At 33.6% G+C, this 25,639-nt stretch overlaps 3 protein-coding genes across 7 annotated transcripts; 2 read left to right on the top strand and 1 right to left on the bottom strand.

Moving 5' to 3' along the window:
* Window positions 1-7,472: 7,472 nt before the first annotated feature.
* On the bottom strand, window positions 7,473-10,108 carry LOC18040790. The gene is made up of 2 exons (XM_006435266.2): window positions 9,247-10,108; window positions 7,473-8,499 (listed from the first exon to the last, which is right to left on the bottom strand). The coding sequence occupies exons 1-2, from the start codon at window positions 9,793-9,795 to the stop codon at window positions 7,729-7,731; spliced, it is 1,320 nt and encodes a 439-aa protein (XP_006435329.1). The 5' UTR covers window positions 9,796-10,108; the 3' UTR covers window positions 7,473-7,728.
* Window positions 10,109-14,149: 4,041 nt separating this feature from the next.
* LOC18040791 (WD repeat-containing protein DWA2) lies at window positions 14,150-18,814 on the top strand. 2 transcript variants are annotated; one of them, XR_002905543.1, is made up of 14 exons: window positions 14,150-14,269; window positions 14,354-14,437; window positions 14,526-14,658; window positions 14,746-14,857; window positions 15,170-15,269; window positions 15,508-15,635; window positions 16,069-16,138; window positions 16,749-16,837; window positions 17,054-17,099; window positions 17,386-17,459; window positions 17,558-17,631; window positions 17,711-17,769; window positions 18,063-18,247; window positions 18,338-18,814. XR_002905543.1 is itself a non-coding variant. In XM_006435267.2 (13 exons), exons 1-13 carry the CDS (start codon window positions 14,225-14,227, stop codon window positions 18,102-18,104), a joined length of 1,056 nt encoding a protein of 351 aa, XP_006435330.1. In that variant the 5' UTR covers window positions 14,150-14,224; the 3' UTR covers window positions 18,105-18,318. The 2 variants fall into 2 exon arrangements, 1 of the variants encoding a protein (XP_006435330.1); XM_006435267.2 differs by lacking the exon at window positions 18,338-18,814 and having other exon boundaries at window positions 18,063-18,318.
* An 884-nt stretch (window positions 18,815-19,698) lies between these two features.
* LOC18040792 lies at window positions 19,699-24,774 on the top strand. Of its 4 annotated transcripts, none has more exons than XM_024183899.1 (11): window positions 19,699-20,419; window positions 20,809-20,903; window positions 21,013-21,206; window positions 21,762-21,801; window positions 22,296-22,377; window positions 22,518-22,595; window positions 22,722-22,847; window positions 23,294-23,475; window positions 23,999-24,038; window positions 24,175-24,249; window positions 24,449-24,774. In XM_024183899.1, exons 1-11 carry the CDS (start codon window positions 20,124-20,126, stop codon window positions 24,591-24,593), a joined length of 1,353 nt encoding a protein of 450 aa, XP_024039667.1. In that variant the 5' UTR covers window positions 19,699-20,123; the 3' UTR covers window positions 24,594-24,774. The 4 variants fall into 4 exon arrangements, with proteins under 4 accessions (XP_024039667.1, XP_024039668.1, XP_024039669.1 ...); XM_024183900.1 differs by having other exon boundaries at window positions 19,701-20,419; window positions 20,812-20,903; XM_024183901.1 differs by having other exon boundaries at window positions 19,704-20,419; window positions 23,294-23,415.
* The last annotated feature ends 865 nt before the right edge of the window (window positions 24,775-25,639 follow it).

The following is a 25,639-nucleotide window of genomic DNA, read 5'->3' on the forward strand; positions in this document are numbered from 1 at the left end:
AATCTTTTACACCCACACACCCGCATGAATATTTTAAAAGTCAAACTAAATTTTAAGTTTTGGATCCACGATTTGGATAAGCTACTACAATCATATTCATGTGAGATAGATACAGGGATAGTGATAAGTATGCTAAAATATATTAGGAAATTGCATCTCAATTAATGTGATATACAATGTGACGTAATTGAATAGTAGAAGTAGAATAGAAGTAAAACTAAACACACTTACTCAATCCAAAGTCGTGTGAAAATATGCTTACACTTGATATAGTGGTTATGAATCACTCTATCGTTTTACTTCTTGAGATTTTGTAAATTGTGAAGGTAAATATAATAAATCTAATTCAAGAAATACAATAAATAGGATTAAAATAATAACATGATATAAGCTTATTTCTCTAACTTAACTTAAATAAGAAAACTAACTGGCAATTAAAATATCTAAATGAATGCCTAATGTAACTCTAAATAAAATGACAACCATTGAAAAGGACCTAAAATAAATAAAACACTAAAATCTTCCCCCATCAATAGACAATCATCAAGTGATTGATGGATTTTAACAAATTTTGAGTGAATTAATCATATCATCACAACCTCGACTTGATAAATTTTAAGTGATTTAAGATACAATTTTGAGATGTCTAGTACTACTCTACAAAAAATAAAAAGGGTGTGAAATTAAATAATTAAGGCAACAATCTGAAATTGAAAATTATAATTAAGTTATATTTTATTTCTTCATATACCGTTATTCACGGGATCTGCTAGACATGTCGCCTTACTTATTTCATGTTTTATATGATTTCTCCGATGACTCAATTATTAATACGTAAACAATGACTCACGGACTAGCAGAAACATTGAATTATTAAGAAGAATTCTGAACTTTATGACCTGTGACTTTACCCAAAAGTAAATAAATAAATAAAATTGAAGGGTAAATGAAAGAAATGTTGCTTTAACATTGTAGTTAGATAAAACTAATCGTCCTTTCAGGGGAAAAGGAAAAAAAAAAAGGATAACCAAATTTCTATGAAATGCCAACTCCCAGAAGTGATGATCTAAGTAGTTGCAGCAGTCCTGAATCCAGACTCCTGATAAAAAATTAAAGATGGTTGAAATAAACATATCATCGGAATTTGCTAAGCATTTCTTTGCCTTTTTTTTTTTTAGTACTTGTAAGGTACCTCGGTGGCTCCACATCATTGACTATTGAGGTAGCTAATACGTTAACAAATATAATTTGGCTAAAATGACTAAGCCAATCGTTATCAGAATTCATAATTGAAGAAAAAAAACTATTCAAGTTGCAGATGTAGACAGCAATCGGTAGCTGCGAATGTAACAAAAGCGAGCAAAATAATTGAAGAAGGGCGTAATTTGCACTTAAAGAGCCGAGGATGTATTGGCGAATTACCTCCCCTAGTGGTATTGAATTTCGACCATCCCACTATCCAATTGAAAGCGTATTCTGATCCTTTTAATATGTTTTTTTTAATGGCTTATTGGTTGTTGGCCAGAGACTATTTAGTATAAATGGACAAAATTATGTCTTTATTTTTTTTTAAAAAAATATAAGAGACCTAAATAATAAAACCTATCCGAACTAAAATGTCAGATCTAAAGATTGACCAACTAGGTGAGTAGCTGACTACGTGGCGTTGAATCTGACTCGTGAATTAAGTTGCATATAAAATGAACTAATTAATTCAAAGTGTTGTGGAATTAATGGAGAACTGTCTAAATGCAAGTAAATAATATCAATGATAAAAGTTAAAAGGAAGGCAAAGATAATAGACAGGCTTGGAGAGCTTCCGTTGATGTGGCAGTGGCTTCTGTATTCAACTATTCTCTGTCAATATTATAAATTACAAACAACATGCCTCCTATTAATAGAATTATAGGTTAAAAAAAAAAATGAGCATTATTGAGTGGTGGAATCATTTGCCTGGTTTGAAACCCACGTACCAAATACATTACTACTGTTTGTACCCTTCAATTGACTCGGTGTTTGTTTCTCAACGCCATCTAATTTTATACGTTCACTAGTTTTTGCATCACTGCACCCAAGTGATGATGGATAGACATTACACAACACAAAGTAATTTAAATAATAATAATAATAACAATGATCACTAAGTACTAATCAAACTCCACTAGTTTCCGAATTCAGGCGCCTTTTTGAAAGTGATGACGACTTGGTAGCTCCGACAAGACAGATTGGCTTCGAACAACTTGTAGACTTGTTGTCGTCGAAGCTCTCAAATGACTGGCGGCAGAGGCACGAGATTCTTTCGCAAATTAACAGCATATGCATGAATCAAAAATCATGAAGTTTGTTAAAGGAATTCCCGTTTTGCATATTGCAAAGGATGATTACAAAGCATAATATTTTAGATAGGCATTTGGGCATTGCGGGTGTTGAGTCAGCCCACATGGAGCGTTGCAAATGGTAAGATCAATTAAGAAGGCATCGATCTTCGCCTAAACTTGAAAGAGGAAGAAGTCACGTTTTGTATTTGTGAGAATAATCTTTTGTTAAATTATTCTTTAGTTGGTGCTCTTTCAGAATTCTTTTGTTAGGTAAACCAAGGCGAAAATGAGAATAAAGAATCGAAATCTAGAAACAGCAAAAGGAGAACTGAGCCGGTTTGTTTGTTTTTTTTCTTTTTTTTAAATATCGTCGTCGTAAAAATCTTAAAATAAACCCTATAAATCTTACTCGTAGTCCCCATTTTCCACACCTTTACTATTTTAATCTCTTATTCTCTCAAATCCTATCCTTGCGCCACTGACTGTTGATAACCGATGGCAACAAAGCAACATTACCAATTAGATATTTTCATAGAAGTTGAAATGATGCCAAAATTGTATAGAATTTTAATTAGCTTGGAAAGTGAAACTGTCAAGACTCCAAAAATTTTTGACTGGTACATCAAAAGCAAAAAAATAAAAAATAAAAAATCAATTTAATTCGTGGCATGAAATGACTCTGTATTTTTCCGTATTCTGTTCCCACCTGCATCCGTATATAATAAACAACTCAGGCATATTCAATCGACAACCACCAGTTAGCACAAAATTTACAATCTGACATCGTCTTTTGGCTCACTATATAAACCGCAAACCACTGAAGATAAGAAAATTTACTTCTTTTATTTGTTTGTGTTGTTCTTCCATGGAGCTAAGGGCAACTGTGCAAGGCTTTTTCGTCTTCGTAGCAACCAAACGATTAAAAGGCTAATAGAACTAAATAGCTGCCGCTGCATGCAACGAGTGACGGGGCTGGTCATTTCAGATGCCACGTAATCAACATGTAACACGTTTCCTATTACCGGTTCTTTTGATTCGTTGACACGTGTGCTGCAACGACCCCGCGGATGGAGTCTTACAAAAAGGCTACGTATTTGATAAAGGAAAATGATAATCTCGTAACAGTGAAAGTAAAAGCAACGGAAAAAGACAGTGAGAGGCAGGGACAAGAGGGGAACCAGCAGCAGCACTAGCCACCGAACATTTCACCGATCAAGCCGCTGACACGTGAGCAGAAAAAACGGGGAAATCCTCCCGCTAGTGAAGCGCAGAGTGCTGATGCGCCACCTGGGTCTGACGCCAAGCACCAAGCTCCTCCTTCATCGGGTGACCGTGACATTGATATCACTGGCCAGTCTTATATTCAGTGATTAAATCACTTGTGTTTTTTTCCTTCTCCAAGAAACATGTTTTTCATTTCCTTTCTATTAAAGTTTGTACTTATCTAACTCTTCTTTCGTTAAAGAGCAGCCCCTTATAGTTCTCCCCAGCCCCATTCCATCATAGACTTTAAAATAAAATTTCTCTCCCAATACGAATTACATAATCCTAATATGCCCTTTACGAGGTTCATCCTTTTAAAAAAAAAAAAAATTCCACCCACTTAAAAATCCTAGTTCTTCTTTGGTGGTCTGATTGTTTTTTAATTGGAAGTTTCATATAGATTTAGAAGCCATATATATTTTCTTTTTTCTGTTTACACTCGTTGCTTGTAATGTTAACACATTGTTGAATTTTGAAAATAGTCTCACTTCGCAATAAAAAAAAAATATTGAAATTTAATTACTCATAAGAATTTCACAAATCACAAAATAATTAAAGAGTAACTGAATTGTTGAATATTATTTACTTGACGGTATCATTTTCTATAAAAATTTACATCAAGATTGAATCATTTTTAAAATCACACATCTATATTCAAGAACCACAAACAAAAACCCGAAGAATACTTTAACACCATATAAAAATACTTGCTTCTGCATTTTCGTTGCTTGGATAATGGCTTTTGCATGGATTCCTCTCCAACAACTCCATTCTCTTCATACAATCGATGAAAAAGCACGATCTCGATATGCTCGATCTGGGTTTTGAGCCGGGCATGGGTCAACGAGTTAGCCGGGCTCAAGGAGCTTTAAAGTTGGCGTGTTTTTAAAAATAAATTAAAATTATAAGAAGGATAAATTAGCGATTATATAGACTATATTGAGAGAGAAAAAATTACTTTGAAGCTTATGATGTTCTTAATTAAGAAATGGGGGTTAAGCGAAATTGAGATGTTTAAATATCACTATTCTTTGTCGAATGAAATCAGTGAAACGGCAAAGAAATCAGTGAAAATTAATTTGTTTCGTATTCTGGTTTTAATTAAAAAAATGTTACTTGGACAATTAGTGTGGGCTAAGCCATTTTTTTGAAGGAGTGGAGTTATTAACACCTTTAAAAATCTTTGAAAAATACATATTTTCTTGATATACCACATTTTAAGTATTTAAAAATTATATAATTTCTTTTAACACTATTTAATATTAAAAATAACTTTAATTTACCTATTCATAATCAACTACCTTCAACAAGATGTTCTTCTCAATTCTTTAGGTTTGTCAAACCTCTTCATCAATTAATTTTACTGTGACCTATTTTAATTTTTTTAATCCAATGAGCAAATACAAATTAAAGTAAATTTAATTATTTATCAAACATACTCATTAAAAAAAAATATTGGATAGTTTGGGAGGTTTTATTTTTTATTTTTAACTTGCTGTGATTAAGAGATGACAATAAAAGTTAAAACACAAACACGAAGAGAAAATCCTGAAGCCTGATCATTGAATCTCAAATAATCGTGATTTCGAGAATGTACTTTTTCTCTCTCATTAATCCCATATTTGACAATAACCAAACACCTACTAATTAGATTAATTTGTAACCGATTATGTAAATTCAGTAAAGTCTAAAATAGTAAATATGCATAAGGGTTTATAAGAACTTTGGAGGCATGCTAATTGGCTAACTAGCTATACCCTTTTTCAAGAGCTTTTCCATGCCTGGTGTTGAGAATGAGAGCTATAAATAATATTTTGCAGTCTGCAAGGCACATAAAACAAATTATCAATGCCAAAATTATCTTTGGAAAAGGGCCAAAATGTCTATTAGGCTGTGATCCAACGATCAAGGGCACTGCCAACTAGAAAGTAGAAACACACACCAACCCGATATGCAGCGTTCTTTTGTTTTTTTTTTTTCTTATTCGTCTTGATTTCGTTGAGTCAATCTGAAAAATGACAGCAATTGAACAAAAAACGTGATACCCAAATTCTCTAACTTAGTTGCACTTGCACAAACTCAACCATGGAGCAAGTAGCGTTCCGCTCCAGAGCAAAGCCCCACCACGCTGGACGCTACAGACCAAAACCGCTAATTTTCAGGAGTGCTCCGCTTAGCCTCAAATTAGTGTTCTCGGCTCTGCTCCTCCAAATCGAAGAGAGAGCAAAAACATGATATTTGATATCTCTTGTAAATTTTAAACGGTTTCCCTTTGGAGTTTAGTAGATAATTAGTAATAGACTTTGAACCTTGACTTAAATTGATTGTTGTGTTACTGTTCATATTTGTAGTCCCCGGGATTCAGATGCAGGTGTTTTTTTTCAGTTTATGTTAATGAGAGCTGGTGCACGCAAAATAGGGTTGGCAAAACCCTGAGCTGGTTTTTTAAGCCCCGTATTGGGCTGAGTTTTAACCTAGGTACTGGGATTTTTAATTTTTTTAATATTATATGTGTATTTTTTTATTTTTTAGTAATTTTATAAGCTTTAAATTTATTTCAATAAAATTTGATATGAAAATATAAATTTTAAGTGTTTAAAACTTTATATATGTGTCATGAATGAGTCAAATAAATATAAATATTTAAAATAATATATATTTTTTAATATTTTTTTAATAAAATTCGGGTTTTGAGTTTATCAAGTGATGTTCAAGAACAGCCCAGCTTCATACCCGGGCCGGATCACAATGTCTGGATACGGTCCAGGTTTGGACCGAGCGAGTATTTTTGGCACCCCAAATGCAAATGTTCATCTATTCTTTTTTTTTTCTTTTTGTTATTGAAATGTAAGAACATCTCTTCAAATAAAATTTTATTATTTATTTAAAGAGTGAGAAACACTATATTATTTAGAGTCTTTTGGAACGTTTAGTTTAATATTATATTAATTTTTATCTCATAATTTATGAAAAGAGAAAAGTGTTATAATTATTATTACGGTTATTGAGAAAATAAAATTAGATTAAAATTATATATATATATATATATATATATATATATTATTTAAAGAATCTATAAAGAGGTGACTTTTTTTTTACTCTTCTATTTATCATATAAATAAATAAATAAATATTTGATGATACTCTAACAAGGAACAAAAAGCTAAATCGAATGAGTGGTGGCCATGGCTTTGTTGGTTGCCCGTAAATCGTTTAATTATATTATAAATATTTTCAACCCTTAGATTAAAGAAGGATTCATCGAATGGTTTATATAATACAAAACAGAAAGTTGAGCATGGTCAATAGCGCAAGTGCCGCGCAACAGTTGAGTAAAATAAATATAAATATTTAAAATAATGTATATTTTATAATATTTTTTAATTAAATTTGAATTTTAAGTTTATCAAGTAATACTCAAGATTAGTCCAGTGTCATACCCGGGCTGGGTCATAATGCCTGGATGCGGTTTAGGTTTAGACCAAGCGGGTATTTTTACCACCCCTAACGCAAATGTTCATCTATTCTTAATTTTTTTTTGTTATTGAAATATAAGAACATCTCTTCAAATAAAATTTTGTTATTTATTTAAAGAGTGAGAAATACTATATTATTTAGAGAGTCTTTTGGAAGGTTTTGTTTAATATTATATTATTTTTTATCTCATAATTTATGAAAAAAGAAAAGTGTTCTAATTATTATTACGGTTATAGAGAAAAAATTTGATTAAAATAATATATATATATATATATATAAGGAGGTGATTTTTTTTTTTACACTTCTATTTCTATTTATCATATAAATGATAAATAAATATTTGATGATACTCTAACAAGGAACAAAAAGCTGAATCGAATGAGTGGTGGCCATGGCTTTGTCGGTTGCCCGTAAATCATTTAATTATATAATAAATATTTTCAACCCTTAGATTAAAGAAGGATTCATCCAATGGTTCATATAATACAAAACAGAAAGTTGAGCATGGTCAATAGCGCAACAGTTGCAGCACAGTTGAATCCCACAACCTATGGCAGTATACCGAAATTATTTCCTAAAAAACCCAAAAATAACTTTTTTTTAAATTTTTTTTTTCATTTTATACAACAAACACACAAAAAAATAATGATTACAATAACAATGATATATGCTAGCTCCCTAAGCCAAGTCGGCAAATGTCCTCCGGTGGAGGAGCTTCCCAGCTAAAAGCTCTTCTCTTCATCTTATTAAAATCATCAACACATCTTCTCACACCCAAAGACCTAACCTTTTTTCTCGCAGAAGCAAGTTTCTTCCCAGCAACCCTATCAAAAATCTCCTCCCAATCACTCTCCCACCCACCGCGAGCATCACACAATTCAAGCGTCCCATTTTCCCAGTTCGTCCAACTCCACCCCTTGTAGAGAGAAAGCATGACGTCATTCACGCACGATCCTCGACACACGGCCGTACACGGCCTGCACTTGGCCCCACTCAACGGTCCCTTACTCGACATCGCCGCTACGGGCACACCAAATCTAGATGGAGGGAACCCGTACTTTCGGTCCGTTACTATGCAAAACGGGAGTCGTTTTGTTAAACGAGGCACGTGGTGGGTAGTGAGCTGAGCTTTGAACGCGGTCTCCGAGTTGAGTTGGCGAAACCCGGCCAAGTCGAGTTGAGGGATTAGAGACAAGCGTGAAAGTGCTACTATCGATGTGTTGAGGTCGCCGATACCCAGCCGGTCGTTGAGCCCGCCGAAACTGGATCCCGGCGGGACTAAATATTGATCCGGAATAAAGTTATCCGGATCAAGTGGCAAGTTCCAATACCCGTCAACACGGGTTCGGACTATCCATTTGTATGTGAAATTGTTCCCTTTTTGGTAGGCTTCTATCATGTTTAGACATCCTTCCACGAGATTGAAGTACTGAAGCAGACCCTGCGTAACATAGCAATTGTCAGTTATACCCCCGTTTTAATAATTAAACTCGTTGTACGCGCGTGGCGAGTACTAATGACTGGGTTCACGTGCTATATGTGCGCGGCCGCGAGTTATGAACCTATTCAACAAAGCAACTAAGCAAGGGAGACTTTTCTCCAGTAATTCAAAATTTTCGAAATTTAAGATCCGATTGCTTCTAGCATTGGATTCAGGAAAATTGTACCAAAAATATCGTTTTGGTTCAACAGAAATTATCTGCAAATAATAATAATAATAATAATTCATTTAAATAATAGGGATCTGGTTGATAAATTTCGCAAGCTCAATATTCAAAACCAAAAACGCTTTTTGCAAATTAGCTCGTGGAAAATGATAATCATTAAAATATTTTTAAAATTATTATAAATTTTGAATATAAAAAGTTCATTATTTCAAATAAAAATAGAGCAAGTTTGAAACATATAATAATTTTAAAAGATTTTATCATTTTATATGGGGTTATTAAACAAAATGAGCAAAGTTGTGCGGTTCCCAGTTTAAACCAAACACACCCATTAGTAAAACTATTTAAAGTCACAGACGCGGGGACCCATTTGGAGATAGATAGTTAGATACGGGTATACAGGTACAACCACAGCATACCTATCTCTTTGCTACCATTTTCGAAATCATTTAAAAAAAGAAAATTAAAGATATTTGAAAATTCTAATAATAGATAATAACCGGAAAAAAAATAGTGCGAACCTGGATGCCATTAGGTGAGTGGGCGGCGGTGAGAACGCGGACTTGTGACTCGGTCTCATTCAACGGCTTGGGCTCGAAAATTCGAACCGATGCGAGCCGGGGCGCGAGTTTTAGTAAAGAAAATTTGTAAGCATTTTTATCCAAAGGGCTGTGCAAGAAAAGGTCAGCATTAGGATACACTTCGAGAATATTCTCGATAATCGACGGACCGGTGAGTTCGAATCTCCGGGCCCCACCGACCAAACACACGGCGATTCTCGATCGAAGCAACTCGTCCTTCCACTGAGCCGCCGCAGGGTTAGCCCCATTCGGAGATGAGATTACGAAATCGGCCGAGTTTGTTGAGGTTGTGGTGGTGGGGGTGAGGGTACGGTTGGAAATAAAAGATTTGATAGGGGTAAAAGTGGAAAATGAATTAATGGGTATGGAAGATAAGGAGAGGAAGACAAGGATGGACAGAGGAGGAATAATTAACAAGAGAAGGCGCCAATCAAGATCGATTACCCATCTAGTGATTTGCATGGTGCCTTTTGTAGGACTCTTTAGCATTTTTTTTTCCCTAACGGCTGTGTTTGGATCTTGGTTTTGGATTCATTCGCAAAAGAAATTTACATGGAGATGGAGAGGTACTTAAAGAGAACAGACGACTAATATTCCCAAAAAAAAAAAAAAAGAAAGAACGAAAGAAAGAAAGATACAGAAGATGACAAGTTAAACTGTTATGGTGGTTTTAGAAGTAGTTGAGAAGGAAGATGAATCCGTCTTTTAGTGTGAAGAGAATGGACTTGGGTGGTAAACTTTTAAACTTTTGAGGGTAATTTTTTAATTTTGAAGTTTGGCTAATATGCTTTTCTTTCAAGTTACATAATAGAATTTGACTTCTCATGCCTAACAACTACGTCTTCAATTTTTATTTTTATTTTTCAAGCTTAAAAGAGTCGGTCATTATATTATATTTTGGGTAAAAGCTTATTTAGTCCCTATATTATGAGGTTAGTGTCTATTTAGTCCCTGTATTTTTAAAAACACCTTAAAACGTCCCTGCTACTACATATTAACACTTATGCCATTATTTTTTTTTTATTTTTAACTTGCTTTTACAATGTTACATTTTTACAATAATGTTTCTTTTTTGGATATTAATAAAAAATTAAATTATCAAATTAAACTCAAAAATAAAATAAAAACAAAAAAGGTATATATTAATTTTTGTGGAAGCTCACGTATGTCTAAAAAATTAATATCGTAAAAAATTACATTATCAATTTTTTTAGAAAAATTAATATTTTAACTCAAGGGCGTGTTCCACAAAAATTAATATATATTTTTTATTTTATTTTATTTTTTGTTGTTAAACTGGTAATTTATTTTTTTCTTTTTAATAATGTCTAAAAAAATTATTATAATAGGGTTATTTTTTTCTTTTTAATAATGTCTAAAAATTATTATAATAGGACAATATTATAAAAATAAGTTAAAAGGAACAAAAGATAATGGTAAAAATGTCAATAATTTAATTGTAGGGATGGTTTGAGGTATTTTTAAAAATATAGGGACTAAACGGACACTAACTTCAAAATATAGGGACTAAACGAGCTTTTACCCATTATATTTTATTTCAGGTGGGATAGCAATTTCGGAAAACCAAAGTTTATTTTTTATGATTATTATCTAAGAAGTTGAATATTGTACCACGTACAAAACTAATAATATTTTCTTAGATAAGTAAGACAGAACTCGTATAAAAGCTAACAATGGTTTTTGTAAAGTAATAAAATGGCGTTAATTAATAGTTTTTCAAATATTTTTATTCTTTAAATATTAGATTAATTCTATTTATATTTAGAATAAAAGAAAATTTGACAATGTATAAATAATACTCTTCGGTGTAGCTAAATAACTGGACTCAAAATGGATGACACTTTTTTTAAATAAATAATAAATAATGCTGTGAAATCTGCATAAATTAAATGCATGAGACCACTGAAATTTTATTAATTTAGCGAATATTAGTTAATCATTAAATTAATAAATTTATTAATTTATGAAAATGTTATTTTTTCTGGACAGTACGACCACATTGATTTATTTTGATTTTGTATTTGTTATGTTTTATTTGGATGGTAATTAGTTGCCTTATATTGGTAGTAATTTATTGTTAATAAATGATAATGCCATTTGATTTTTTTTTTTTTTTGCATTATGAAAAATTAAAGATGAGATTTAAGTCAAAATCAATTTCAAGAAGGGATTAAGTAATAATGAGAGCATATTTTACACAAAGGCATATAGACATTATATATAGATTTAGTTTCAAATTACGCAATTAATAATATAAATGGGAATATATGATTTTTTTTAAATATTATTTTATAAATTTATTGAATTATAATTTATCAGGCTGGCCTTAATTTGTAGCTAGTAAAAATGATTATTTAATTCAAATTATTAAATTATTGAGAAGTAATTTATTTAAGTTCACTTGTATTTAGACTTTTTCAATATTAATTATTTAGCCTAATGTATTTAAACATAATTATGCCTAATCAAAACATGCATAATAATAATAATAATAAGAAGAAGAAGCTATTTTTGAAGCAAATAAAAAGAGGTTCAGACAGAAAGCTTAGCATAAAGTAATAGACTTTTTAAGCAAAAATATGGAATTTATACCCTGAGAATTAATCTTGAGATGTGCGGGAATCAACATTAAGTTTTTATATTTATCGGCAGAGGACGAGAAGCGTTGACACGTTTGCACGTTTATCGAATTGATGGCGCAGATGTTTTTATTGGCAACGTGTACTCGGAAAGGCGGCCAAGGACGATGGTAATATGATTATGATCCCTTTCTAATCTGATTTTTATTCGATCAGTGATATTAATATAATTAGTGATTAATAAATAAATAAAATTAAATCTTAATAATTTATTAATATTAAAATATATGTGATATAAGATATGTAAAAGATTAAGAGTGCTTAGATCAAGAGAGGATCTCAATCCATAATAATATGATATAATGACGAATATAATTAATTTGAGGTATTAGCTACGGAGGAGTTGTTCGATCATAGAGGATTGCCTTAAAATTATATGATTAAAGTGATAAATCATAAAAAAATATGTTTTTATTATGATTGTGTGGTTATTAATTGTGTTTACGGTAAAACAACTCAACTATAATTAGATTCTTAATTTGATTAGTGAAATCCTAAATCCTGACGCTGACAAAATGGTTAATGACTAATCTCTATCTCTCTCTTGAGTTATTTTTATATTGTCTCTGATCATTATTGTGACTTAGTAACTGAACAAGATAATGAAGCCAGTATGACAAAACTTGAGGGAAAAATGAGAATTAACTAAAAATTTAGTGAAAATTTTCTTACATATTATATTTGATTAAAATTTTACTGTAGTTATGATGGTGTTGATTTTATATATTATTTTATTATTTTACATCTATTCTTGACGTTAGACATAAAATTTAAATATTTTGAAAATATAAATCACACACAATTGCTCCTAATAGTTGTATAAAGCATAATTTAAATTGCAATAACAATAGGCCGTATGTAACCACGGGAGCTCTCTCATAAATTATAATCCTATATAAAGGGGAGGCAAATAGAATATACTCCTATATAAAATTGCAATAATATTTAGCCAAAGTTAATAGCGCCAATGCAACAAAGAAGCCGTAATTTTTGGAAACCGCGTAATCATTTTTTTTTTTTAATATTTGTTCGATTTACATTTTCAAAGTAATTAAATTCTATGGCTGATAATAAGACTGGGCTAGAATAATAAATTGATATATAAAATTAACACCTTTATAATTGCAGAAAATTTGAACATATTTTTCTAAGAGTAATGATACAACCACAAACTCTTGTACAAACTGACATGGTATTAATTCATTGGTTGAATGAAAATATAAATTAATAAAAACAAATCATGTGGGCCAAGTGATATTTAATTCAACCAATCTTATTATGCCACATCAGTTTGTACAAAATAAATTTGTACAAGAGTTTGTGGCTATATCATTACTCTTTCTGTAAACAACGCAAAGATAAGCCTCACTCCCAAAACTTGAGCTGCAGTATAAAGAAATTATTAAACGTTATTATTATTGCGGTAAAACAATGGATTCATACCCATGCATTAATTGCCTGTGCTAACGATTATGGACAGATTAGCTTCTTGTTTCTTACCAAGTAAATAACAATTGGATCTTAAATGCGAAACTTGCAATTTATTAACTTACTCATCAAGAACTTCAAAATCATTTGCAAGCATATTTTGGCGTAAAATTGCTTTAAAAGTTGTTGAATTTTTGCCGCATTCAAATTATTTTTCATTCGAAAATTGACAAATTGTCAAGTTTCACGTTAGTCTTTGTATCTACACAAGCTGCATGCATACTCAAATTATTAAGCCCCGGATGGAAATGCATGATTGATTCGTCCACCCAAATATCGTTTGGGTAAAAAGAGCATGTGCAATTTTTATTTCTTATTTTTTTTTTAATCTTTTTGAAACTCTCTCTAATCTAAAATATGCATCATCCTCAAGCAAAATAATATAGATATAAATTCTTATGTGGTCGTGTAAATTTTTTGTCTATACAACCTATAAAAATATTAAATTTAATACAATTAATGAATTGAATTTATGTGAAAATTATCCAACAAAAATGTTATTGATATATATTTGTAAATAAAAAAAAAATAGGAAAATTTGTATTTATACATCGTTCATGCTCAATTGATTAGGAGCTTGTGCTGGTGGAAAATGCATAATTCATAAAACTAGAGTCTAAAAGGCCGGTTCATTGGGCTTTAAAAAGCCCAAAATTGGGAAAAAAATTTAAAAAGAAAAAGGAAAATGATGGAAATATAAGCTACAGTAATGGCGTTTGCCGATTGATGACTAAACTCCGAGTTTCGTTGAATCGAATCGAAGTGCAACAATGCAAGGAGGATCTTCAGGCATAGGCTATGGTCTCAAGTATCAAGTAACTCACAAAACTCGAACGCTCTTTTTCAATTTTTTTATAAATCCTGGTTCATAGATTCTCAAGTTTTGTCTTCACACGCAGGCTAGATGCATATCAGATGTCAAAGCAGACACGGATCACACCAGCTTCCTCACTGGAACTCTCAGCCTCAAAGAAGAGAACGAGGTTTTATTTCTTTTTCATCTTTAGAGATTAATTTGAATTTATGTTCCAAGTTTCGGTGGCTAGATCTAATGAATCAAAAATCTTTTAGGTGCATTTGCTTCGGCTTTCATCCGGTGGAACCGAGCTCATTTGCGAGGGTTTGTTCTCGCATCCTAACGAAATATGGGACCTCAGTTCGTGTCCGTTCGATCAACGGATTTTCTCCACTGTTTTTTCCACTGGTAACCGTTTGATTTCTGTATGTGTTGCGTTTGATTAATACATTTTCGTCAGTTCTTGTTTTGATTTTGTTTGGTGTGTTATTGAAGGTGAGTCATATGGGGCAGCAATATGGCAAATTCCAGAGTTGTATGGCCAGCTAAATTCACCTCAGTTGGAGCTTATCGCCGCTCTTGATGCACATGTTGGTAAGATTAATTGGTGAGTTTATTTATCACACATTCTCAACTTTTTCCTCAAAAACTCCAAAGTTTGACTTTTCACAATTATATTTTAAATTACAAGAACACTTGATGAAATTATAGAATAAATTGAGACACGACTTAATGAATTCAGTCAGACGTATTCATTTTTGATATCCTATTGCATTATATTATGGTAAATTTATTGTTGGAAGCACAATATGCTAAACAAAAATTTTAGGTCTTTTTGTGCATTTATGAGGAACTTAGGATTGTAGCTTTTTTTTTTTTTTTTTGTTCGCTGAATGTATATACTGTATATCCTTGATAGCGTTCTTTGGTGGTCATCTGGAAGACATGATAAATTGGTCAGCATAGACGAGGAAAATATTTTCTTGTGGAGCTTAGATTGTTCAAACAAGAATGCCCAGGTAAAACTCTTAATCAAATTCATGTAGTACTCTTTGCAATTTTGATTCGGTATGTACTTCTTGCCATGAAACTAAATTTTGGTGATAATGAAGTGCCTTGTGCTGCATTTTGAATCTTTAGCTGGTGGAATGGAAACTTATAGTTGCTGCTATGCAGAAATTTAGTGCAGACCCTAACATCAACCATAGTTTCGGTTTTCTCATTTTGCATCTTATTTGTTTATTTTTTTTAATCTAGGTACAATCTAAACAGTCATCTGGTATGCTGCATTATTTATCTGGTGGAGCATGGGATCCGCATGATGTAAATGCTGTCGCAGCGACTTGTGAATCATCAGTCCAGTTTTGGGATCTCAGATCAATGGGGTATGTTATTGCATCCCTTTTTCTCTTGTTTCTCTTTAAAATGATTATCAATTGATCACAACCTACTCACATAACTGTTACTAGATGCCTTTTTGACTGAAGCATGAGTATACGTATTTGTTGTGTTACTGCTTTTTATTTGGATAACCAGTAGTCCTTGTGAGTAAAATTTGCATGTGGATACCAACTTAAATGCAATAGGTTCTACTTTCTCTTTTCTTTTATTTTTGGTAAACACCAAACTTGCCATCCAGTTGCTTTACTGTGGACAAAATCTACAAATATTTTGCAATTCCTAGATTCTCGTTTTCTTTCAACCACGATTGGAGCGGAATTCCTGAAGCTCTTAATCATCTGATGTTTCTATTTATACAATGCATGCATTGAACATAAAGTTCTGCCATGGCTAATGATAAAAGTGATATTATTGCAGGAAGACAAATTCAATCGAGCATGCGCACGTCCGCAATGTGGACTATGACACCAAGAAAAAGCATTTACTTGTAAGATTGCTGTTTTCATGTCTCCTTCACACATATGAATCAATTAAGTGTACACAGATTGGGAAAAAATCTGCACAATCTGGGGTGCTGATTTGATTAGTGACCAAAAAGAAAAATGATTGTTTGGGCTATTACTTGTTGCACTAGCAGTCATGTTGGATTCTAGATCTGCTGGATAAATAATATGGTATTGTCAATCACAGATCATTTTGTGTAGTATCTTTTTCATTTAGTAATCTATGTAGATGACAGATTCTCGTCATTTGTTTTTGGTCACTAATCTATGCACTAGCAGTCATGTCGGATTCTCGTCATTGCAGTGCTATGTAGATGACAGAAATATTATCACTTGTTAAAACTCAAAAAATGAGCATAGTTTGAGTTTACTAAGGCTTAATTACCTAACAAAAATATATTTAGGCAAAATACTAAACTTAGAGACTTGTTTAGTTGAGTCAAGAACAAAATGTTTTTCTCTCAAAACTACTCTCCTGAATGTTATTTTAGTCATATCTCTTGAGGTTACTCCTGCGTTTGATCTTTTAAATATGATAATGTTAGTAACTTCTGTTCACTTCTCTTGGCAAAACAAATTTGTTACCTGTTATAGGTTACTGCAGCAGATGAATCTGGGATACATTTATGGGATCTTAGAATGCTGAAGGCACCTATCCAGGAACTCCCCGGACACACACACTGGTAATAGGTTAATAGGTTTTATCTCACTCACTACTCTGTCTACCTTTAGATTACTTTGTTGCTTTTACAAGATGCAAGTTTCCATGAGTGTGTGATATAGCCATTTTCAAGTACATTTATTTGATTTTTAATGATCTGAGTCCCTTGTAAATGAGATACTCCTATTGCAGTAGTTTCAGTTTTCTGATTGTGACCTGTTTTTGATAATTTTGGCAGGACTTGGGCTGTCTGCTGTAACCCTGAGTATGATGGATTTATTTTGGTAAGTCTTAATGGTCTCTCAAGTGGTAGATAGTTTTACTGATCTTGAATGCCAGAAGAATCTCAGATCTACTTATTCATCCTATGTGGTTCCTCTTTTGGCACTCTTTTGTAGCTATGGAAAGTGTTAGTTTCAAGTTTGAATACAGATTGCCCATTCATGGCTGCATGAGAATATTCTTACATTTTAGGGACGGTGTATTCCTTGTTGAAAGTAGTTAAATGACTGAAAAACATATTGTGTGCTTAAACAATGAAGATTTTTAAGCAGAGTTAAAATACTGCAGAGCGCTGGTACGGACTCGACTGTAAATTTATGGTTGGTTTCCACGTCTAACCATGATGAGCTTCCATCCGAAAGGTTTGTCTTCTTGTCTGTGTATTAGATGTTGTATTATGCATCTTATTCCCTTGTTTAATTTGATCTATAATATTTATTTCTTTTTGTGTTTTTGACAGCTTAGTTGAATCACCAAATCAGCGTGCTAATTCATTACTCAATTCATATAGTGATTATGAAGACAGTGTGTATGGTAATTGCTTCAATCCACTGGTTCATTATTCTCAGTAAATGTTGAACTTAATTTGACTATATTCTTATTATGATCACAGGCCTTGCTTGGAGTTCTCGTGAGCCTTGGATTTTTGCTTCTCTGTCCTATGATGGGAGGGTAAGAAATCATATGTTAGAGAAGTGATCCTGAAAGATAAAACAGATGTTTCATAGACATACTTAAAGTTTTAATATATTACGATCTCAGATGAGATCTAGGGTTAAATTAGTTTTGGATCCATGATTCTTGATTTCAGTGAAATCTTGTTCAGATAAGTTACTTGGAATTTGCTAATTTGCCATACGACGTTGCCTTTTGAGTGTATTATGTTTCTTATGTTTTTCCTTTACACTGGCTTCAATTGAGAATGTCAGTGTCTCATTGATTTAAATCTTTTGGTTGCAATGCAGGTAGTTGTCGAGTCGGTGAAGCCTTTCCTCTCGCGAAAATGAAGTCTATCATAAGTCGCGACAACCAGCATTGTCATCAAATTCGTGTAAATTTGTTACAGCTCATGTCTTTCCCTTTCCAAAATCTGAAGCAAGGAAACGTTCCACAGCTCCTTTTATATAGTTCAATTACATGGATAAAAATTGTGAGTTTGTGACCATGACATTGTTTTTCCGTGAGTAGTTGAAATTGTTGTCCAACTGGACGTTAAGCTTATCCAAATTGCATAATCCAGCGTCAGAACGCATGTCGGGTTTCCTCGTCTAACGGCAGACAACCTAGTTCTGGGCCTTTTTATTGATCGTTCCGACACGTGGCATCTCGATCCCCAAGAATTCTCTGCCACGTACTTAGTAACACGTAAGCTCCACGAATTCAGCTTATCCGCTAGAAGAAGATTATGGCCAAAAGATGTTGCCATGTCATCGATATCTAGAATGCGGACACGTGGTGACCCAGGTGAAACAAAATTAGACGAACGTGGCAGTACTAGTTGGATAAGATGCGGAGATTTCGCTTTCCAACAGGACTAAATAAAAGTCTTTTTTGATTCACGTCAAGTGGACACTCACCAGCGGTTGCCACGTTGTCATCGCTAAAGATTGCATTATGAAAAATCCGGAGATTCTTTGAGGAGTCTCTTAGATTTTGGGAGAACTAAGTGGATTGAGACCTTCTCCTGATACGAGTATTTTGGATATTTTATAGATTTTTTATTATTTGTATTTTAATATCAGTGAATGATTAATATTTAATTTTTTTTATTAACCACTAATTATATTAATAGCACTTGCTCAGATAAAAATCAGATCAGGAGATGATCTTGATTCGAACTAAGAAGGCTTGATGATACACTATGACCCTCTCTAGAATCTAGAACCATTAATAGGTTTGTTTTCACATGGCGTTTGTTGTTTCATTTTTTCCCAAAGGCAAATATATAGCCAGTGTTCACATTCACACATATCGCCATTTTTATATGAAAGCCGCTTAACCATAGCTTGCATTCCGTTTCAAATTAACCTTCTTTTCATTATAGTAAAGGAATGAAAAGTTACATATACAATGAGTTTTACGGTCTTAGCTTCTTATTTCGAATTTATGGCTTAATTTTGTTCTTATCGTGTCAATTTGAGTAACTTGCAAATGATACATTCCTCGACTTTTCCTCCCCCATTTATCATAGTTATCATGATTATAATTTTATAAAAGAAGCTTACCAACGTTCCACATCATGGTTTGTGTCACATCCTATATTTTTGATAAATTTGTATGCCAATAGATTTTAAAATTTGATAAAGCAATATTTGAAGATCCATACTTAAAGTTATATATTCATTTTTATAGATATCCTTGATTTATCTAATTGGCTTTTCAAATGCAAATGTAAATAATTTAATTGCCCTTCGATATTTTAATTCTTCAATATACGTAAATATTTTTTTTTTTAATGGAAACAAAAAATAAAAAATTGTGCCTAAATGTTGATAAATATTAATTAATTTTAATTGATTCAAATAATTCGCACAAAAGAAAAAGGCCAAAAAAAAGAAAGTGACGGCTCAGTGTGGGACACGTGGCAAATCAATTGGGGGCATTATGGATATAAAATAGCAAAAAGGTGGGTCCGGTTGTGCTCACGTGTATGATTAAATCCCAGGATTCGTAGCCGTGGCCGAACAAACAACCACCGATCTGATCTCGCCCCTCACAGTGTCAGTCACCCGCTCTCTTCTTTTTTAGCTTCTTCTTAATTCTCATCACACGACTGACCAGTGAAGACCCTTCCCTTTCTCCTTCAAATGCCCTTAACGCAAAGATTCCCCGAAATTCTCTCCTCCGCCTCATTTATCCATTTTTCAAATTTGTTACTTTTAATTTTTTAAATTAATTTTTTTAAAAAAAAAATCATAACAAGTACACGCACGGTTCCCCCCTTCTCTTCTGCCTCTCCTCTCCTCTCCAAGTTCATTATTAACACTTCACTCATTCACCCTTAATGGCATTTTCGTAATCTTTCAATGGCGTCGAGTTCTAGAGGGTTCACCACTCAGCTCGATTTCCGACTCCGCAGACCCGTTGATATCTCTCGCGGACAAGTTAATGGATTGGACGAGCCGAGGAAGCGGAAACGAGTTTCTTTTGAAGGTGAACGAATTGGAGTGAGTCGAATTAGCTGCTGTTGCTCTGACCCGGTAGTTCCGATTCGGTCATGTAAGAGTGTTGAGAAATGCGAGGAATGGAGGTTCGATCCGAAAAAGAGCTCTCACCGCTCCCGAATCCAAGCCTCTCCTTCAATGCCCTTCGCTTCCTCTCAGTACGTCACTTTTAATTTTATGCGACCCTGCTGTGCATATTCGCATTAACATTGAATTTCACCAGTTATATAATAAATAAAATAGGTTGCAATTAAGATTTGATTAGTTTTAAGTTCTAATGCTGTAATCACAAGTTCATTTAACCATCAATATATTATTGTGATTAGTGGCTAAGAAGCTATCTTAGTGTTTTTTTTTTTCAAGTTTGCCCTGGTGTGCTGATGTAATTGAGTTATTAGTGACATGATTAAGGTACTGTTTGATCCTTTGGCCTTGCTGTAGATAAGTTTGTTCCGAATTTATTTTTGAAGTTATACTGTGAGCTACTTAATTTATAATGTAAAGGATGATTGAGGGAAGCCTTTGCTTTTTTGCATAATAATATTAGCAGATCTTGTTCTGTCTCCAAACAAGGAAAATTTTATCCCCGTTGTACCCCGAGGAATTCAGGTCCACAGTCTCGCGACAGTCCGCCAAAAAGAGGTAATTTGTTGGAGGTTAAGAGGATTAAATATGATTTTCTTCTGGCTAATATAGCATTTCGAATGTCGTGCCTAATAAAAAGACATGTTCGCTGGTTTATTCACTTTAGACACTGGTATTGCAAATGAGAAAGACTGGGGCATCAGCTTATTAAATGAAAATGTTAATGAGACTGGCACTAATGAAGATGGCAGTACTTGGTATCGTGAAAGTGGGGAAGATCTAGGAGAAAATGGATACAGATGTAGATGGACAAGGATGGGTGGTCGGTCCCATGATGATTCCTCTGAATGGAAAGAAACGGTACAATTTTCTTTTCTTAAATCACGTTTGGATGTATGAATGTTGTTGATGCTGGAGTGAAACAAATTGGAAGCAATTCTGTGTAACAAGTATGCTTAAATGGGTAACACTCACCCATTTGCTTTTGAAACCAAAGTTGATTTTGAATGCTATTTTTTCAGATGTTTTATTTGAATCTAAAATTGTTTGATCAAAGCCATTTACACACTTAAGTTAATATAAAAGAATATTGATTAATTTGTCTGTATATTACATTTTATCTTAGTTGTGATTCCTGGGTTCTCCTCTGGTTTGCTTTTATCTCTCTCTCTCTCCTTTCCAAAGTGCCCTTTTTAGTAGCAGAACCTTCTGCCTTTTCTATTGCTTTGATGTTCAAATATCTATGATTGGATTTGGTGGCCTAGACCAGATCCAGTTGACTGATTGCATCTGCATCTGCATCAGTCAACTGTCATGATCTGTCTAGGTTCTTCTAGATTGACTTTGGTTTTATAACGCTATTAAGTATCATCCCAGGTAGATGCATTTAATTGGATTTATTGATCTCCTTGACAGTGGTGGGAGAAAAGTGATTGGACTGGATACAAAGAGCTAGGTATATTCCTTAACTTGTCAATACTTGATATGCTGTTTATTCACTTAATTATTCTGGGAGATGGCGGAAGTCTTTGGACAGTTTTTTGCACAGTTAGCTTCAATTTCAAGACATTAGCAACGTAATCATATATTTTGAGAGACTAGAAAACGAAAGGACTAATATTGAGAACTGTTTGAAAAGCCTGTATTGGTAATATAACCTACCAATTTGACACAATGAAATGTTGTCTAAAATAATTAGATTTGGTGTACCATTATGATACTCCGAAAGTAGAGAGGTGTTGGAAGTTTTCAGCAAAGATTCAAATGAGAGTGCTTTGGCCATGGCATTTCAATTAGGAATAACTTGCAGTTATGCAATACATGTGAAAGAAGGTCATTGAATTTGTTAGTGCCGAGTTTCTTTCATAAGGAAACAATCATCTAGATATAGGAGATGCTCTTCCTTCTTTATGAAAAGTGCTCACTTTCGGTAGAGTTCATATTTTGTAGGTGTGGAGAAATCTGGAAGAAATGCTGAAGGGGATTCATGGTGGGAAACATGGCAAGAGGTGCTTCATCAAGATGAATGGAGGTCCTTTACTATGTTTTACTATTCCCCATGAGTTTGCATCTTGTTTTCTTATTTGCTTCCTATCCATGAGATGCAAATCAATCATTCAATCTTACCATGAATATATCAGTTCATTTATTGTGCCAATTTGAAATTTGCAGCAATTTAGCAAGGATAGAGAGGAGTGCCCAGAAACAAGCAAAATCTGGCACTGAAAATGCAGGATGGTATGAGAAGTGGTAAGCTAATATTACAATGCTTAACAACTACAACAATAATATTTCGTTTGCATTAAGGATGCAGTTGATCGATGCCCAGGTATCCGGTATCTGCTACTTTACTAATGCATTTTGTTTTGGATTTAGGTGGGAGAAGTATGATGCTAAAGGCTGGACTGAGAAAGGGGCACATAAGTATGGTAGACTAAATGAACAGTCATGGTGGGAGAAGTGGGGAGAGCATTACGATGGAAGAGGATCTGTTCTAAAATGGTTCTCTCTCTTTCTACCTTAGATGTGTTTTTTGCAAAGTTCTAATGCTATAGGGAATCTTAATATTTTTTTGTAGTTACTGGCTGTAGTGAGTTGTTCAGAGCAATAATTTAGCACGCAGCATATTTGTTGTGGGATGTAGAGCAATGGAGAATTTAATTAATATTATAAACGCTGGAAGTGCTTTGACACTTGCTAAAATTCAGTCCAATTATGAAATTTTTTTCCACTAGAGTTGGTGTATGACTAATCCTTCCCAGTAAATCTGATAACGATCATGCTCTGTGGAAACATTAAGTGAAATAGGCATGTTATGTATGGCCAAACAAAGAGATGAAAACTATTGTCTTTCCAAGAGTACTTGTTTTTTCTTTGGAGAGAAACAATGAATAAATAATATTTTCTTAAATGTAGTTTTGCTTAATTCCTTTTTTCTTCTCCTTCAGGACAGATAAGTGGGCTGAGACTGAGTTGGGAACCAAATGGGGAGACAAGTGGGAAGAGAAGTTCTTCGCTGGCATTGGTTCACGTCAAGGGGAGACGTGGCATGTATCACCCAGTGGTGAACGTATGCCTTGTTCTCATACCTCGTCTTCCTGCCTGAATGATTTTCCTTTTCTCAAATTCTGTTGGTTATTTGCCCATTATTATCTCTTGTGACATTAGTTAGTTTCTATTATCTTACTGATTTTCTTATAGAGCTGCCGCATTCATGTATACGACTTTCTGTTTAGTTTGGACAATATGCTTACAGATCTCATGATTTCATAAAATGTGACAAGATCAGTTTCTTGTATATATTCTTCTTGGGCATTTCTTCACAGTTTTTTCCAAACCAAATCCTTTCACTATGCTGGTAATAAACATGGAATGATAGATGGTTTAGTTTATATTTGATCTAATAGAGAGTTTTATTGTGATCTTTGCACCTTTTCGTTAGGACTTTTATGGCTGTTATTGAGGAGTTGCACAGATACGGAATTATAGCTTTGACATCTGTTGTTTGAATAACACTATGCTATTGAGATGAAACAGTAGTTTGCTTTGTGAACCATCCTCACAAGGTTATTGTGATATTTGTACATAGGTTTGAAACTATGAATTTCAGGTTTTGCTTTAACTAAGAATTTATTATTTCATCTCGTGACTAGGTTGGTCAAGGACATGGGGGGAGGAACATTTTGGAAATGGGTATGGATCTCTCAATACCCTAAATTCAGTGAACACATTGCTAAGAAATTGTCTCACCTTATCTAACATTTCCAACTATTGCATCACTTCTTCAAATAGACATTTGAGTAGTTGTCTTGCCTTTTTGCTTCACCAGGAAAGTTCACAAATACGGAAAGAGCACAACCGGCGAAAGCTGGGATATAGTTGTGGATGAGGAAACCTATTACGAGTAAGAACATGTTTCCTTTCCACTTTTCTGCTTTTCCTGTTGTGTTTTGGACAATGCTTAATTTGGAATTTAGTCAGATTAACTCTCCTAGTACGGGCTGTAAGTGCCTAATCTTTATTGACAAAAGACAAATACTTTTTCGCTTTTTGAAAGGTCACAAAGTAATTGACAAGATCTAACATGTTTTTATCCAATGAAGGGCTGAGCCTCACTACGGATGGGCTGATGTTGTGGGAGATTCGAGTCAGTTGCTGTCAATCCAACCACGGGACAGGCCGCCTGGTGTTTTCCCAAACCTAGACTTTGGGCCATCACCTGATCCAGCTGACGACCAACCGGGCTAGTCTCCCCCAATCTTCAGTGAAGAGCTATGTTTAGGCCCCCATTATTTTGTTTTAGGTGGTTTCAAAATTATTGGATCGAATCATATCGGTTGAAAGAAACTCCTCTTGTAACTGAATATCGTGAATTCCTGTTCAATTGATTCATTCTTTCAATAATCAATTTTGCCCACTTCACGTTTTGATTAAATTGAGGACGTAATTACATTATTTGAGCAAAATTTTGGGAAAATTGTAAGTTATTTATTTCCTCTTTGGGCCGGGAGGAGCGCCAGCCCGCTGTTCATTTGAAGGTGAGTGCATTTATTAAGTCCCGGCGTTTCATCTCATAAGACCCCTCTAATATTCAAATTATCGTAAAGGACAGGATCTGTGCTGTATTTACTTTTCAATCAAACTCAACAACCCAGCATCTCTCCTCTTTTGTATTTTTACTTGCATGCTATAAGCATAAAAATGTTTTTATTTTTCAAAACAATGTATTTCACTCTTTTTATAGCGATTTGATGATGAGTACAACATAATCTCAGCTTGATCATTTTTTAGTTCTTTATTTCTTTTTCACTCTAAAATATGTAACTTCAGAAATTTATTTGTCTAAAAGAATCTCTAGTGGACACTTGCATAAGAGATGATCAATTTAAAATAAAATACAATAATGGATGATAAACTTGTACCTAAGTGTGTTGGTGTAATTCTTTAAAAAGAAAAAGATAGTTATAACAGAACACAAAGGAATTTGGAAGTAGATGGAAAGGGGGAAAAAAAGATAAGAGTCCCCTAAAATAAGAGAGTAATTTTCGAAGTTAATGGAGTCTTGTGAGATAACATGCGCAGGTTGAATATCATTACTCTTTAAAATTTAAGCTGTTGGGCTTCGATTGTTATGACAAGTTGTCGGGGAAGGGAAGACTGGATAGAAATCGCCCCCATCGATTATCTATTTATCTTACTACACCACCCTTGCCAAACCCTTGCCAAAAGGGGCACGATTCTATAACTTGTGCGTGTATAATACAACCTTTTACAGATTGAAATAAATAACTTCC

The sequence above is a fragment of the Citrus clementina genome, unplaced genomic scaffold (assembly GCF_000493195.1).
Source record: "Citrus clementina cultivar Clemenules unplaced genomic scaffold, Citrus_clementina_v1.0 scaffold_5, whole genome shotgun sequence".
In the NCBI taxonomy this organism is placed as follows: Eukaryota; Viridiplantae; Streptophyta; class Magnoliopsida; order Sapindales; family Rutaceae; genus Citrus; species Citrus x clementina.

Bases quoted from the DNA above. Each gene is read 5' to 3' on its own strand.
- LOC18040790 (XM_006435266.2), bottom strand. From the start codon at position 9,795: ATGCTAAAGAGTCCTACAAAAGGCACCATGCAAATCACTAGATGGGTA. The intron at 8,500-9,246 runs GTTCGCACTATT...TATGTTACGCAG, and splicing joins ACTCACCTAATGGCATCCAG to GGTCTGCTTCAGTACTTCAA.
- LOC18040792 (XM_024183899.1), top strand. From the start codon at position 20,124: ATGGCGTCGAGTTCTAGAGGGTTCACCACTCAGCTCGATTTCCGACTC. The intron at 24,039-24,174 runs GTATGGATCTCT...TTGCTTCACCAG, and splicing joins GAGGAACATTTTGGAAATGG to GAAAGTTCACAAATACGGAA. The intron at 24,250-24,448 runs GTAAGAACATGT...TATCCAATGAAG, and splicing joins GATGAGGAAACCTATTACGA to GGCTGAGCCTCACTACGGAT.
- LOC18040791 (XM_006435267.2), top strand. From the start codon at position 14,225: ATGCAAGGAGGATCTTCAGGCATAGGCTATGGTCTCAAGTATCAA. The intron at 16,139-16,748 runs GTAAGATTGCTG...TACCTGTTATAG, and splicing joins CCAAGAAAAAGCATTTACTT to GTTACTGCAGCAGATGAATC. The intron at 17,460-17,557 runs GTTTGTCTTCTT...TGTTTTTGACAG, and splicing joins GATGAGCTTCCATCCGAAAG to CTTAGTTGAATCACCAAATC.